Below are 14,651 nucleotides of genomic sequence, written 5' to 3'. Positions count from 1 at the left end.
AGTAAATGTACAAATTAACATATAAATAAACTCAAATAAAGTTGTCATATTTCATAATTGAAGTCTGCGACTCCTATAAGTGGTCATTCGTGAAATAATTTTGTTTCAGTGACATTTCCCCTATTCTCCATTGACTTCCATAGTAAAATTGGACAAAGAAAATTGGTCACTGAAATTGCACCTCTCTGTACTTTCACTTGTAAATTGTAATGACAGGAGGATGGTGATTTATATGTTCTTTAATAAACCCCCAGAGACAGGACAAAATAACTCCACTGTAGGCTCTATAGCTAAAATCACCATAAGTCCCATTCCGGTGCATTGGTCTCTGCTTTGTTATCAATAGCAGGGACGACACAATTATTTCAGAATGATACAATCATCATTGATTGCAATGGATCTGCAACCAAATAGTAGCCTGCGACTTTATTTAAGTTTATGTTAATTTGTACAATTACAGTATACTTTTGGTGGTTCCCTATAGGGGACAATGTATAAAAAGGGCTATAATTCATACACCGCATATAGCCATTGTTCCATTTCAAATCCAACGTGCTAAAACAAAAGCAAAAATGTAGCCTACTGTAGGTGAAAATGTCAGACGTAATGGGTGATAACTAAGATGCCTTTAACTCGTCACCCTTATAACTGCTTTTTGAGAAGCTTGGAATTGAGAAAGGGTCAAGGCTAAAAAAAAAAACAACAACAATGCACTCATAAATCATTTGTGACACAACACAGAAGGGGAATTCCCTCTCAAATCATTGTATACAAGTTACTAAAATGAACGTATAACTCTTAAAGCTCAAATAAAAAAGAGGCAGAAGTTGAAGCAACGTAACCTACCTCCTTATCCCACCACTGACCAATGCCAAATTCCAGAGAATATTCTCCTTGTGAATTAGTTGCTATACTGTGGTTCATGCTCTTCAGCTCTCCAATCAGGAATGTTAGACTATCCTAACCCACCAGTGGCCCTTAATCACCATTGCTACCATGGTAAATGAGACACAAGAAGGACGATATTTCATTCAAACTCAGAACTAACTTACAGGAACATGCTATGCCAGAGATGGTGAAGGTAGACGCTGGATCAAAGCCAGATGCATCTGGATAACAGTCTGGTGACAGCATGGATTTATTTTGAGTGCGCGCTCTGGACCTGCTGTCTCGATGTGGATATTTGTTGCGTGTTTGTGTGTAGAGACACGGGACAACACGCACAGGCTGTCATAGATAGCCAAAGGATGGAGACATGGAATAACCCTAAATGCAATTCGAATTCGCTGCCATCACTGTCAACGGTAAAATATATTAAGTAAATGCACCGTTGCTTATTATGATTAATAATATGTTGGCTTGCGCCTATAGTATAGACATAATCGTGAATGAACTCTCACCTGATTAGCGGACCTCGGGCGGAGTGCGAACAGTGTCGGTTTCGCTATTGATGGGGAATCTAATCAGCGGTCATTTAGCCGTTGGTTGAACGCTGGAGAACATCAATTCAGTCGCTCGAATCAGATATCACAAGGAATGCGGGGATTCCAGAAAAAGGGGCTGTTTGACATTCTTCCATTGCCACTTATTGTGGCAGTAATGTGCTGTGGCCAGAGGTAAGTCTACATGAGACGTCTTAAACAAGTTGCAAATGAAGATACCTTGAAAATGGGTACCATCCTTTTTTTTCTTCCTCTTTCAGCGTCAACGAACCGGGGAACATGTCTTTCGTCAAAGAGACTGTAGATAAACTGTTAAAAGGATATGATATTCGGCTTCGTCCAGACTTTGGAGGTACGTGTTATGTGTTTGTGTCATGTAGTTTGTGTTAATATGTGCCTGACGAACAATTCATTGCTTTACAATAGGAATGCAATAGCCCACGGTTAACTTTCTCCCGTTTATAGGTGCACCGGTTGCTGTTGGCATGAGTATAGACGTGGCAAGCATAGACATGGTGTCAGAAGTCAATATGGTAAGTAGTGAGCTACAAATCCCCACCAAGTGTCTATGTTTGCTGTATGATATTGGTGAATATAAACACAGATGAATCAGTAGTTTCCCACCACATTTATAAGCAATTGAGGTGATTAATCTAGCTTTAACAGATGGAGTCCATGCACTGCCAGGATAAGAGATTGAATATATTACCTAAACAATTACTATATACAAGGATATTCTACTATAAAAACTATTTCAGAACTCAAGTCAGTTAAAACAATATTAAGAGTTTCCAGATGCCTCATTGTGTTATCTGCAGTGGTACTGTAATACTCCAAGGTAGAGATGTAATCTGCAAATTATGGTCATTAGTCATTTAGTTTCATAGCCTGGTCCAGGTCTTGTTTGTACGTCAGTCATTCCCTCGTGGTGCTGCTGGTCCATAAGGGAAATAAGCTTCTTCCACCCTCTATATATATATATATGAAAGGCTGGTTGTACATTTGAAGGCGTGTGTTTTGTGTGCATGTGCGCACGCGTGTGTGCATGTGTCTGTGTGTGTGTGTGTGTGTGTGTGTGTGTGTGTGTGTGTGTGTGTGTGTGTGTGTGTCGTGTATGTGTATGTGTGTGTGTATGCATGTGTGCCTTTGTTTGGGGGAGGGGTTGGCACACACACACACACACACACACACACACACACACACACACACACACACACACACACACACACACACACACACACACACACACACACACACACACATCCATTGACAGAATGGGCTCTAGAGTTTTATGTCTACATACCATCCATCTTTGGTCTGAGATGCTGACGGAGCATGCAGTGCTTGATCACATGCTACTACCAAGAGGAAACCGCCTCTGACATGCTGTCCTGACAAGTATGCATTATGAACTACACCCACAGTGCATTTTAAGGGAGCAACTGTAGAAAACAATACGGTCCTGTGAGAGTCATGGCATAGCCCAGTGGAACACTCTGAGAGTGACAGCATGGACTCAATAATTCATGAATAGGTTAAAGAGGTAAGGCAGCGTACAGAAATACAAGTATAGTTCAAATGCATTGTTTTGTAAGAGGGAATGGAATCAGTTGTCTGTGACCATAAAAAAGATCCACAGCCCATGAAGACCGTCTGCACGCAACTCTCATTCTAACCGTATACAGCCCATGAAGACCGTCTGCACACAACTCTCATTCTAACCATATACAGCCCATGAAGACCGTCTGCACACAACTCTCATTCTAACCATATACAGCCCATGAAGACTGTCTGCACGCAACTCTCATTCTAACCATATACAGCCCATGAAGACTGTCTGCACGCACCTCTCATTCTAACCGCATGACGTCTTTGTTGTTGTTGTTGTTGAGCAGACCACACCTGGTCTCTCACCTCGATATAGTTATTACCCGTAGAACCATATGAGTCCGCCTGGCCTTCACACTGACCACCATATCAGATTGACTGCTAAAATGGGGCCAGGCCTACAGATGGGACAGGTGTGTGTGTTTGTGTGTGTGGGGGGGGGGTATCTCATCTGGTCTGTACAATTGGACAAATCTAGAAAACGGTATCGACTAGACCCCATCCAGTGAGCCCTTTCATCCAGGCACTGGGACCTGTGGGATCATGATACGAGCTAAATGATAGACGCGCGAATGATGTGAATGATAAGACACCTGGACCTGCTTGCGTCCTCCTCCTGACGCACCATGTGCCCAAATTGCCTGGGGGAATCCAGGTGTGTCACCCCACCTTATAGTTATATTCAACTCAGACGCTGCCACCCGTGTTTGAGCTGCAGGGGATAGCAATGCAATATCTACGTCATTGTGAAGACATGGAACAAGAACATTGGATAGGTGTCTGGTGATTTCAATGTAGATTGTGTTCTAAACTAGATGTCTGTGCATACTAGGTATGTGGTTTGAAAAACATTTGACATAGCTTGTTCCAGCTTGAAAGGAATCAATAAAACTTCTAAGAATAGGGGCACCAATTCCTGGCCCGCCCACGTGACCATTATGAAATTCACTCTGACTCAAGGAGCTAAGTGATCTCCAATTAGCATGCCTAAGACGTTTTATGCCCATGGAACCATATCACTATCAGTGAATGCATCTACATGCTCCATCAATAATACAATATTGTTCAGGATAGGCTACTCAAGTATTTGAAGTGGCGAAAATAAACACTACAGATGCCTGAATAAGCTCATACCCAAATATGATAGCTGGTGTATGTTAATGCAATAATGAGGCATTCCAAAACCTTATTCCATTTACTGCTGGGTTTTGCTGTCTATGTAAGGTTCCATGATAGTATTTGGTAGATTATGCTGACTCATGTCTACAGGGATTTTCATAATTGGGATATGATGATGCATATAACCACCTTATACTGAATAGACCTTAATCAGAATATGAGCTATTAGCCAGAATACAGTATGCATGTTAATGTTCTCTTTGGGTTATTCTGAGAAGGCCAGCTATAGCCAGCCACCGTGGGAGCTGTCCGTGGTCCTGATCTAACACATCTGAGGTCCTTTCTCTTTCAGCTGACAGTTATCTCTATAGAGTTTTTGGGTCCATATCCACAAGGCCTCTCAAAGTCGGAGTAACTGATTTAGAGTCAGCTTCAGTCTGTTATCTCGAATAAGGTTATGAACACACATGTTCCTGGTCACTGACCCCAGATCAGCACTCTGGGGAGCTTTGCAAATATGGGCCTTGGCCTTTATGCTATTTCATGATATTTTGCTTGCCACAGGCCGCCTGCAAGCCATAAAGGAATTACAGCTATACACTCGTCGTTTAATATGGAATCTTCCTCGCGTGAAAGGATTACCCTCGTCTGGGAAAGACTTAGGGTTGTGCACAAACTCCAGATTCTCCTGGTTGATAATTTTGTTGCTACCATGAATTAATAATTGATTACTTGGTGTTTGTTGTCTTCTATTAGTTTGTTTTGTATTACAACTAAGCATTCTTAAACATGAGCACAGCATAAATGATTGTTGTTTAGATTGAACACCCTACACTGAGCGTACATTTCTGTGGAGGCCAATGATGAATGTGCATTATAATTATGAAACATGGTAATAGCTTTTCTTTACTTCCAGTAAAACATATGCTTCACAGTACAGCCAAATGTTATGAGTCTGAAAGTTGAAACAGTGGAAAGAGTAACTTTCTTTTTTCTTTTTAATATAAGATCACAAATTACTGTAATTGTTCTGAATTACTTTTGTCTTTAACCCTTTCACTACCACACTACAAAGGGTTAACACTTTCACTACCACACTACAGAAGGTTAACCGTCTGTAGTGTGGTAGTGAAAGGGTTATCAAGCTTCTATAGTATGGTAGTGAAAGGATTAATAGCTTTTTTCATATAGATTTGTATGAAACAGCCGACTAGATAGAAACATCTTGCCCTGTCAGTACCGTCAACGTCCAATAGCCCTGTTTTTACATCAAGACAATAACTGACAAGTGGGTTTGTTTGAAATTCACTGTGACTGCTGTCCATGCTGATCAGTGTGTGCATACTGTGAACAGTACCTCTGCCATGGTGATGATGGCCAATGGTGAAAGTCGGTTTTGGGTGATAAATTGTGAATAGTCACAAAGTCCACAAAAGTAATGTTTGAAAAGGATTTAGTTAACCCTTTCACTACCGAACTACAGCAGATTAACCCTTTCACTACCAAACTACAGAATGCTAACCCTTTCACTACCACACTACAGAAGGTTAACCCTTTTACATTATATATTATTATAGCTATATAGTAACCTATTATAATGTACATTTCTCCAGAACTCTCTTGTGTGGCCAGCAATAGCAACTCCTCCCCTATCCCCGCTCAACTCTAACCCACACATCAGACCAAAACAAGAAATGTAAACAAAGTGCAAAGTGTTTTGGGTGCTCAGGGAAGATATACGTTGTATTGGAAGATTGAACGCTATTTAATAATTTTTTATGACTTTGGTCAACCTTGTTGTTTTTAAACGTGCTATACAAATAAAGTTGGATTGGATTGGATTGGATTGGATGTAAAGTAAAGAACAACAAAAAAGGCTTGAAATATTCATCCAAGATTGAGTAACTTGAGTAGCATACTGGTACTGTAGCATTATCGATGGCTCAAATTTGTCTCTGAGTTTCTACTGTTCTAAATGTACATCTACCAGGGGTGGGAGGCCCCACCATATGATATTATCATGGTACTACAGTCACAATATTGTAATTTCACGATGTGATTTATTACCTGTCTGTGTGCATACGTGTGTGTGTGTGTTAATTTGTGTGCCTGTGTGTGTTTTACCTAACAGGATGTTTTAATCCACTAATAGGTTCCTTTTCTTGTACAGTACACTAGCTATCTGCATTCTCCGCTCAATTGACCTGTCTCAAACCACGAAATACCTCTTTTCTGGATCCTCCAATCACAACGGTTGCTTCCCTCATGATTGGAGTTGTGATTGGAGGATCAAGAAAAGAGAGCGTGGCTTGAGATAAGGCCATTGTAATCTACCCAGTTCACACTCCATGTTCCCTGTCATTGTCAGTGGTAAGACCCGTGGGACAGACAGACAGACACAGATGAGGTTTGGACTGCAACGCTTGTCTTTCTCTTCTGATTGGTGAATCCTTTGCACTCCAAGCTTCTCTGTTATAAGATGAGATATTCCTTTATTGATCCCTTTGGGGAAATTCATGCATCATAGCAGCATGGGGGAGGGGGGAGGGGAGGTACAGGTATGGGCATGGTAATACTAGAAGACATAAATACAGGCAATAAAATTATAGTACAGTAGAAAAGTAAAAATAGGCAGTGTAAACAATATAATTAACTCTGAATATATGCACATGAGCAAGTAGGCAGTGTAATCAAAGGTGCAGATGAGGGTCTGTATGCCCTATCAGTTATATTATACAGTACATTACAATAAATATGGTTACACTAAACACTAGAATCTAAATATATACTATGAGTAAGTAAGGTATACAGTATACACAGGTGCAGTATACATAAGGTACCCTAACCGGCGTGATATACGTCATACATTATACTTTGTAGTCCGTACATTATTAGCACCACATTAGCAGCGCCATGTTCTGTTTTTGTTAGGTGGTGATAGGACCCAATCGCAGACAGGACAAGGAGGAAGCAGGCAGGACGAGACGGAGTGTAATTCTAAGGAGAGCTTTACTCAAACAAAAACACTATAACCAAAAACGAACTTCAAAAACCTCTCAGTAATGCTGGAAGAGGAGAAAACGTAACAAGGCACAAAAACTAACAGGGGGAACACTTAGTGTAACTGAGGGGTACAATTCCCTGACTGTATTAATCAAGTACTGATATCATTGAATCACTACCGTCTATGTACTTCTGGCCAATACTGTACATAAGTATTATTAGATCAGAACACTCCAACAAGAACACGGTTTTCCACACAAAATACTCGGTTAGAATATTTATTACATAAAAGGGATTAGATTACATTACTTAGTTGCGCTTATAAGGCAAATAGAATGTGCAGGTAAATCAATAGTGCATATTAAGTAATTATCTAGGGATCTTCTGGGAAAGGGTGTACTACCGGTTGTAAGCCAGCAGGGGGAGGCAAAGCTCTATGCAAGTCCAGGGTTCAAGGAGGTGATGTCACCCCTGGAGCAGCGGGGATAGCAGCCTGGTCCCAGGATGCGCTGCGTAGGTGAAGGTAGAAGCCGTGGAGCCTCTGGTACGACAGAAACGGGCTTGAGTGATGGTCTCCACGGGCACGTGGATCCCACAGCAGTGGGGTAGGCGGTTCTCTGCTTCCAGCAGCGTAGTGAAGAGTGAAGAATAATAATCCTTGCCGGAGAGTGGCACTGATGGCGGGGTGTAAGTCCTCCGTGGTGCTGCTGCTCCGGTGTAAATCCTCCGGTGCGGTAATGCACGGCTGAACTTGACGTTACTATACTATTAGCACGGGCAATAAGTGCTCTATGTCGACGCACAATTACTCACTCCACGTGGTCTTTGACTCGTAATGAAGGTTTACTAATAAAATAGAGAACGATACGACAAACAGACGTATTTAGGATAACACAAGACTATATTGGGGCAATGCGAGCCCTGCTGTACCGCACGTTGCGTAGTGGGTAAGGCTTTACTTGGTAACTGAACCAGACTGAACTGAAGGCGAACTGAAAAGGAACTGCAAGCGGGGTTCTGTATTCTTGCGCCATATTTATATCCACCGCGGACAAATAGTGCCTATCTCATTTCTGTCGCCTCTCGGTCTCGTAGCCGTGGGCGAAAGCGGGCATGTTTGGGCAAGTCCTGGCGGTAGCTTTCAAGTCAGCTCGAGGGGGTAAGGCTTTACTCGGTACCTGGCGCCAGGGGATCGCTTCCAATAGGGGAACGAATATTATGGTCTGTCCTGCTAGACTAAAGGGATATTCCGTGCATATTGTACAAGGAATATACAGGGGATATCAAACGATATACAAATACCATACATGGGATCTCAGGCAATAAATATATATATTCGGTTTAATCTGACCCTTTGTAACAGCCGCCCCCTAATTAGTCCCACCTAATTAGCTAAGCAGGGGCAGATTAACCGCACTGTCCACTACTCAATGTCTGTGAGGGGTCGGTCAGTTCACAAGTCAGGGGTCATGGTCGTCATTAGGCAAGTCGGGGAGCCTTGGCGACTCGATCAGCCTCGCCACGGGTCGGTTGTAGATCCGCCCTTGGCCGAGCACTTCTGCCACTCTGACCTTTCCGTCGGCACCAGTGGTCACTTTGCTTACGCGGCCGGCCGGCCACGCAGCTCGGGGTGGTGACTGGTCTATGGTCATGACGGCTAGACGGGATGAAGGGGGGCTTAGGAGGAAGCGGGCCTGAGACTGCTTTGATCTGGGCTTGGCTGTGCTTTCTCCTCCTCCGTCTGTTTCTCTTGTTCGCTCTGTACCCCGTGTGAGGAGGGGCCGGTCCCGGCCGCCCCGTCAAGGAGTCGCTTGGGGTGCTGGGTTCGAGGTCAGCTACGTCTGAAGCGCAGCTGAGGGGGGTGGAGTTCCGAACTCCCTCTGGTACCCACGGTTCTCTCACGGGCCTCTCGCTTAATGTCAATAGCCTCTGCTGTATGGGGGAGAGGCCGGTGTCTTCTTCTGTCGTTCTGGAGTGGAGGCAGCTAGTGGCTGCTGTTCGGTTGAGAGATTTAGCGAGGGGGCCTTGCAATGTCCATCCTAGGCGGGTCTCGACTGCTGCAGGACAGCCTCTGGTTCCGGTATGGACCCGGTCTATCGGGACGATGAGGTCTGCATGGTCGGAGCCTATCAGCAGGGTCGGGGTGGCGCCGTCTATGAGCGGGATAGGTAGTTGACGCAGGTGCGCACACTTATCCATCAGCTGTGGGATGGGGTAGGTGTACTGCGAGAGTCCTATTTCTTGGCTGGTGAAAGCATTTGTGATCTTGTACCGTCGCTCTGGCTGCCCGCTTGCTGCGATAGTGAAGGAGACATTCTCGCCCTTTATCGTCTTTAAATCTCTTCTTATTGTCCGAATCGTCATTTGGTTCTCGCTCCCCCGCAGTCCCAGCTGGGCCGCAGCGGACGCGAGCAGAAGGGTCTTCTCTGACCCGTCATCAAGGACGGCGTAAGTGTCCATGACTTTGTCCCCGTGGCTCAGGAGCACTCTGACCACTTTGAGGAGCACTCGGTGTGCTGGTCAATGTGGAGCACTCCTGTCTCGGGTGGTGACGTAGACTCTATATGGCACGAGTCGCACCTTGACTCCCAGTGCCTGCCGTAGCAGTTGGGACAGAAGGGAGCGGTCTGGTGGAACTTTGGTTCTGGTGCCACCGCCTCGGCATGATACAGTACCGCGACGGGCCCACTCTGTGGTCCTGGCTGACGCTTGTTGATGTCGTGCAGGACCTCCAGGTGGGTGCCACCGCACCTGCTGCACTTTTTCTTCAGGCGGCACTCAGCTGCTAGGTGGCTGCGCGCGCAGCGGAAGCAGCGGCGGTGGTCCTTGACCCACTGGCTCACATCATCCGTGGTCAGCTTCTTGAAGTCTTCGCACTGATGGAGCCGATGTTCTCCCTCACAGTACTGGCACTCGATCTTCCACTGGTCCTCTTTCGTCGAGGGGGTGTTGTGGTTGGAGTGCTGCGGTACTGACTCTGATTGGTGCATGACAGTCACCGATCTTCTTCCATCATTTATTCTCCTGGGTCCCTCTCTGGAGCTTAGCGTGCTCCGCCCAAATGTATCTAGTCGTAAGCTGCTGACTTCTCTCGCCAGGAAGTCGGCTAGATCAAGGAGGGATGGCTCGGGGCCGTCGGGGTCGCGGTAGTCCCTCTGCCGCCGAAAGCGCTCCTGTCTTGCGGGTGGCAGCTTCTCCAAAATCCTCTCAACGTTAGAGTTGGCGTATAGCTCATGCCTGCCCTTCTCCCGTTGCGCTCCCAGCATCCCCACCAGGGACTGCACTTTGATTGACAGGTCGTCTAGTGAGCGATTGTCTGTGGCTGGGGGTAAGCGGTCAATATGCCTTATCTCTTCGATTACGTAATCCCATATACGTCCATATCTCTGGTCCAGCGCTGCCAGGGCCGCTGTGTATGGTGTCGAAGAGGAGGCATAGGCCAGCGCTATATTGTGCGCTCGCGGTACTTTCAGGTGCTTCAGTAATATTGCATACTTGTGGCGTTCATCAGCGACATCCACCATCATTGTCTCTAGGCACATCCGGAGCTCCGTGTACTGTGCTCGAGTCTCATAGGCGAAGTCGGGAATCGACGGCGTGGCGATGTATGATGTCATGGATGACTGGCACATCGGTGAGCGTTGGGGGAGAGGCCTCCTAGGCGAGTCTCCTCTTGCGTGTCGTCTTGGGCTGGTACTTGGTGGGTACCGAAGGTCGGGTACCCAGGTGCTGTTCCTCGGGGCTGGCGGTGCGTCAAACTCACCCGTGAGTTGAGTCGGGGGTTTGTAGCGCAGGGCCTCGGGGCTGACTTCTGGGCTGTACTGGACCTCCTGGTCCTGAGTACGTGGCTGCTGGTCGGGGCTGTACTGGGCCTCCTGGGCCAGAGCACGTTGCTGCTGGTCGGCTTGACACTGGTCCTCTTCCTCCTCCTCTTCCTCTGCTAGGACCTGGAGTCTTCTGTTCAGTCTCTCGGCGTGGTTCGGTTCTGTACCCCGGTTGCTAGGTCTCGTATGGACCGGCTGGGGAGGGGGTTCGGAGACGTGGACAGGATCCTCCTGTAGGCGGGGTCCCGGGTCGCTTCGTCGGGTAGGGGAATGTGTCCTAGACCCATGTCTTGACGACCTCTGAGAGCTCCGTGCGGAGTGAGGGGGTGTCGCCATGGCAACCAGTTTGTCCATCAGCTCCGTCTGCAGCCGGTCGCGCTCTTCCTCGCGCCGGGCATGGGCTGCGTCGCGCGCTGCTTCGCGCTGGGCATTGGCGGCGTCACGCTGCGCATTGGCGCTGGCCTGGGCAGCGTCGCGCTGTGCGTTGGCGACGTCGCGCTGGGCATTTGTGCTGACATGGGCGGCGTGGAGCTGTGCATTTGCGGCGTCGGCGCGGCTTCTCTCGACGTCGCGCTGGGCATTGGCGCTGGCATGGGCGGCGTCGGCGCGGCTTCTCTCGATGTTCTCTTCTGTCTGGAGGCGTCTGGTCTCCAGTCTTATTCGGTCGTCTTCGCTCCTTTGTTGCGCCTGGAAGCGCTCTCGCTCGCCTGCATAATGTTCGCGCTCGCACGTCTGTTGCGCTTGAAGTCGATCGCGTTCGGTGGAGGCTGCCAGGGTGGCGATGAGTGCTTGCGCCAGCATCTTGTCCGCCTCGCTGGGGGAAGACGCCGTTCGGGGCGATCGGCTCCCGGCAGTACTTGTTGGAGATCCATTCTCCGGTTGCGTACCGAGGAGATCCGTCTCCTGGGTGCGCGTCTCTCTAGGGTTGTCTTCCTCCCGGGGGTGATCGGGGGCTATTTCTTCGGTATTGTCTGGGGGTAAAGTCGTGTCAGTTCCCTCCTGGTCCCCACCGTGAGCTTGGTCAGTTACATTAGCACCCAGTAGGGCCTCGGTTGGCGGGGTAGCCTGGTTGTTAAGGTCAGACATAATTTTACTTTCTACTTTTTCGGTGTTTAACTTCCCTTTAAAGCTAGGTATTGGACTGACAGAGTATGCCTCTAGGTAGGGAGGTGGCTGTCGTCTGCGCTGCGGGCGATCTAGCTCAGGAGAACCGTTTGTGGAGTGTTCGTCATCGGCCATGTCAATATTAATATTATATTAATATTACGCTAATTATTATCTCGGCTATCGAAGGACCAATTGTAACTGAGGGGTACAATTCCCTGACTGTATTAATCAAGTACTGATATCATTGAATCACTACCGTCTATGTACTTCTGGCCAATACTGTACATAAGTATTATTAGATCAGAACACTCCAACAAGAACACGGTTTTCCACACAAAATACTCGGTTAGAATATTTATTACATAAAAGGGATTAGATTACATTACTTAGTTGCGCTTATAAGGCAAATAGAATGTGCAGGTAAATCAATAGTGCATATTAAGTAATTATCTAGGGATCTTCTGGGAAAGGGTGTACTACCGGTTGTAAGCCAGCAGGGGGAGGCAAAGCTCTATGCAAGTCCAGGGTTCAAGGAGGTGATGTCACCCCTGGAGCAGCGGGGATAGCAGCCTGGTCCCAGGATGCGCTGCGTAGGTGAAGGTAGAAGCCGTGGAGCCTCTGGTACGACAGAAACGGGCTTGAGTGATGGTCTCCACGGGCACGTGGATCCCACAGCAGTGGGGTAGGCGGTTCTCTGCTTCCAGCAGCGTAGTGAAGAGTGAAGAATAATAATCCTTGCCGGAGAGTGGCACTGATGGCGGGGTGTAAGTCCTCCGTGGTGCTGCTGCTCCGGTGTAAATCCTCCGGTGCGGTAATGCACGGCTGAACTTGACGTTACTATACTATTAGCACGGGCAATAAGTGCTCTATGTCGACGCACAATTACTCACTCCACGTGGTCTTTGACTCGTAATGAAGGTTTACTAATAAAATAGAGAACGATACGACAAACAGACGTATTTAGGATAACACGAGACTATATTGGGGCAATGCGAGCCCTGCTGTACCGCACGTTGCGTAGTGGGTAAGGCTTTACTTGGTAACTGAACCAGACTGAACTGAAGGCGAACTGAAAAGGAACTGCAAGCGGGGTTCTGTATTCTTGCGCCATATTTATATCCACCGCAAATAGTGCCTATCTCATTTCTGTCGCCTCTCGGTCTCGTAGCCGTGGGCGAAAGCGGGCATGTTTGGGCAAGTCCTGGCGGTAGCTTTCAAGTCAGCTCGAGGGGGTAAGGCTTTACTCGGTACCTGGCGCCAGGGGATCGCTTCCAATAGGGGAACGAATATTATGGTCTGTCCTGCTAGACTAAAGGGATATTCCGTGCATATTGTACAAGGAATATACAGGGGATATCAAACGATATACAAATACCATACATGGGATCTCAGGCAATAAATATATATATTCGGTTTAATCTGACCCTTTGTAACACTTAGCATCTGACAACAACCATGACAGTAACAACCACTAACAAGAATAATGAACCCACAGGGAAGACAGGGAAGACTAGACATATATACACAGACTAATTGACACATGAGGGTTGATTGGAAACGAGACACACCTGGGAGGGAATACAGACTGGCAGACTAAAGTGACACTAGAAACATAACATCAACACAAGGAATCTAACACACTAGGAACATAACACTAACAGGAGAACATGAAGGGCAAGAGACACACTGGGAGACACAGTAAAAGGGGAAGGACACAGAGGAACATGGAAACACTAAAGATACACCAGTGCACCAGGAGGGTATGCACCAGTGAGGGTAGTCCAAGGGTAGGTGATGGGAATTGTCCAGCAGGTGGGGGAAGAGGGAACTGTCCAGCTGGTGGGGGGATGCGTCGAGGAATAAGAGGGGGGAAGAGGGCAGGACCAGGCGGAACGTAACAGTTTTCATACACATGTGTGAAGGGGAGGAAGGCCACTGCTTTCTTAGTAGAACCGGATCTTCTTGAACCGCAATAGAGCCGCTGCTAACCATTATTTAAGTAATCGATTTCTTCAGTGAGTCAAAAACCCAGACAGTTGGACGTTTACATTTACTTTTCCCATGAATGCACCCTGAAATCTAAGCGAAAAGCAGCACTTTCAACAGGGCATCTTTTAACCTCTTCCGCCCGTGCGGTCCGTCGGCGGACCGCAAATGACATCTGGTCATAAATCAATAATGTCCAGACCAGTGGCGGCCGGTGGGTACTTCGCCACTAGGGGCGCTATACCAAACATTTTGCAAACATGTACAGTACAGTACCACGCAACAGACTCATGGCAAGACGTGAGCGATTCGACTCACGCTCACGGCAATGAATCGGCTCTTATGAACGAGTCGCTCAGCTGTTACTACAACAACACACAACCAGTCAAATAAAGTATAGTCTAGACTCTAATTCACAACTTGAAACACAATATATAAATAGAAAAGTTAGAAACAAAACTCGCCCGTCTCCAAACACAGGCAGATCTCTCCCTCTCTCCTTCTCTCTCTCTCCTTCTCTCTCTCACACACAGCGCGACGTGGAATCGATTCGTTACACAAT

The 14,651-nt window shown here is 46.9% G+C and overlaps 1 protein-coding gene across 1 annotated transcript in view; it reads left to right on the top strand.

Annotated features, from left to right (window-relative positions):
* The window catches only part of gabrb3 (gamma-aminobutyric acid type A receptor subunit beta3), a gene marked incomplete at both ends in the record, with an annotated part of 240,291 nt that overhangs the window by 154,751 nt on the left and 70,889 nt on the right, over positions 1 to 14,651 (top strand). Inside the window, 2 exons of the mRNA XM_084337931.1 lie at positions 1,703 to 1,794; positions 1,908 to 1,975. Coding sequence (XP_084194057.1) covers positions 1,703 to 1,794; positions 1,908 to 1,975 — 160 coding nt within the window. The remainder of the gene's footprint in view (positions 1 to 1,702; positions 1,795 to 1,907; positions 1,976 to 14,651) is intronic.

Source organism: Notolepis coatsorum (genome assembly GCF_963971535.1).
Source record: "Notolepis coatsorum genome assembly, chromosome: 2".
Classification (NCBI taxonomy): domain Eukaryota; kingdom Metazoa; phylum Chordata; class Actinopteri; order Aulopiformes; family Paralepididae; genus Notolepis; species Notolepis coatsorum.
Note: the sequence above shows the minus strand (reverse complement) of the source record. Positions and strands in the feature narration are given on the sequence as shown.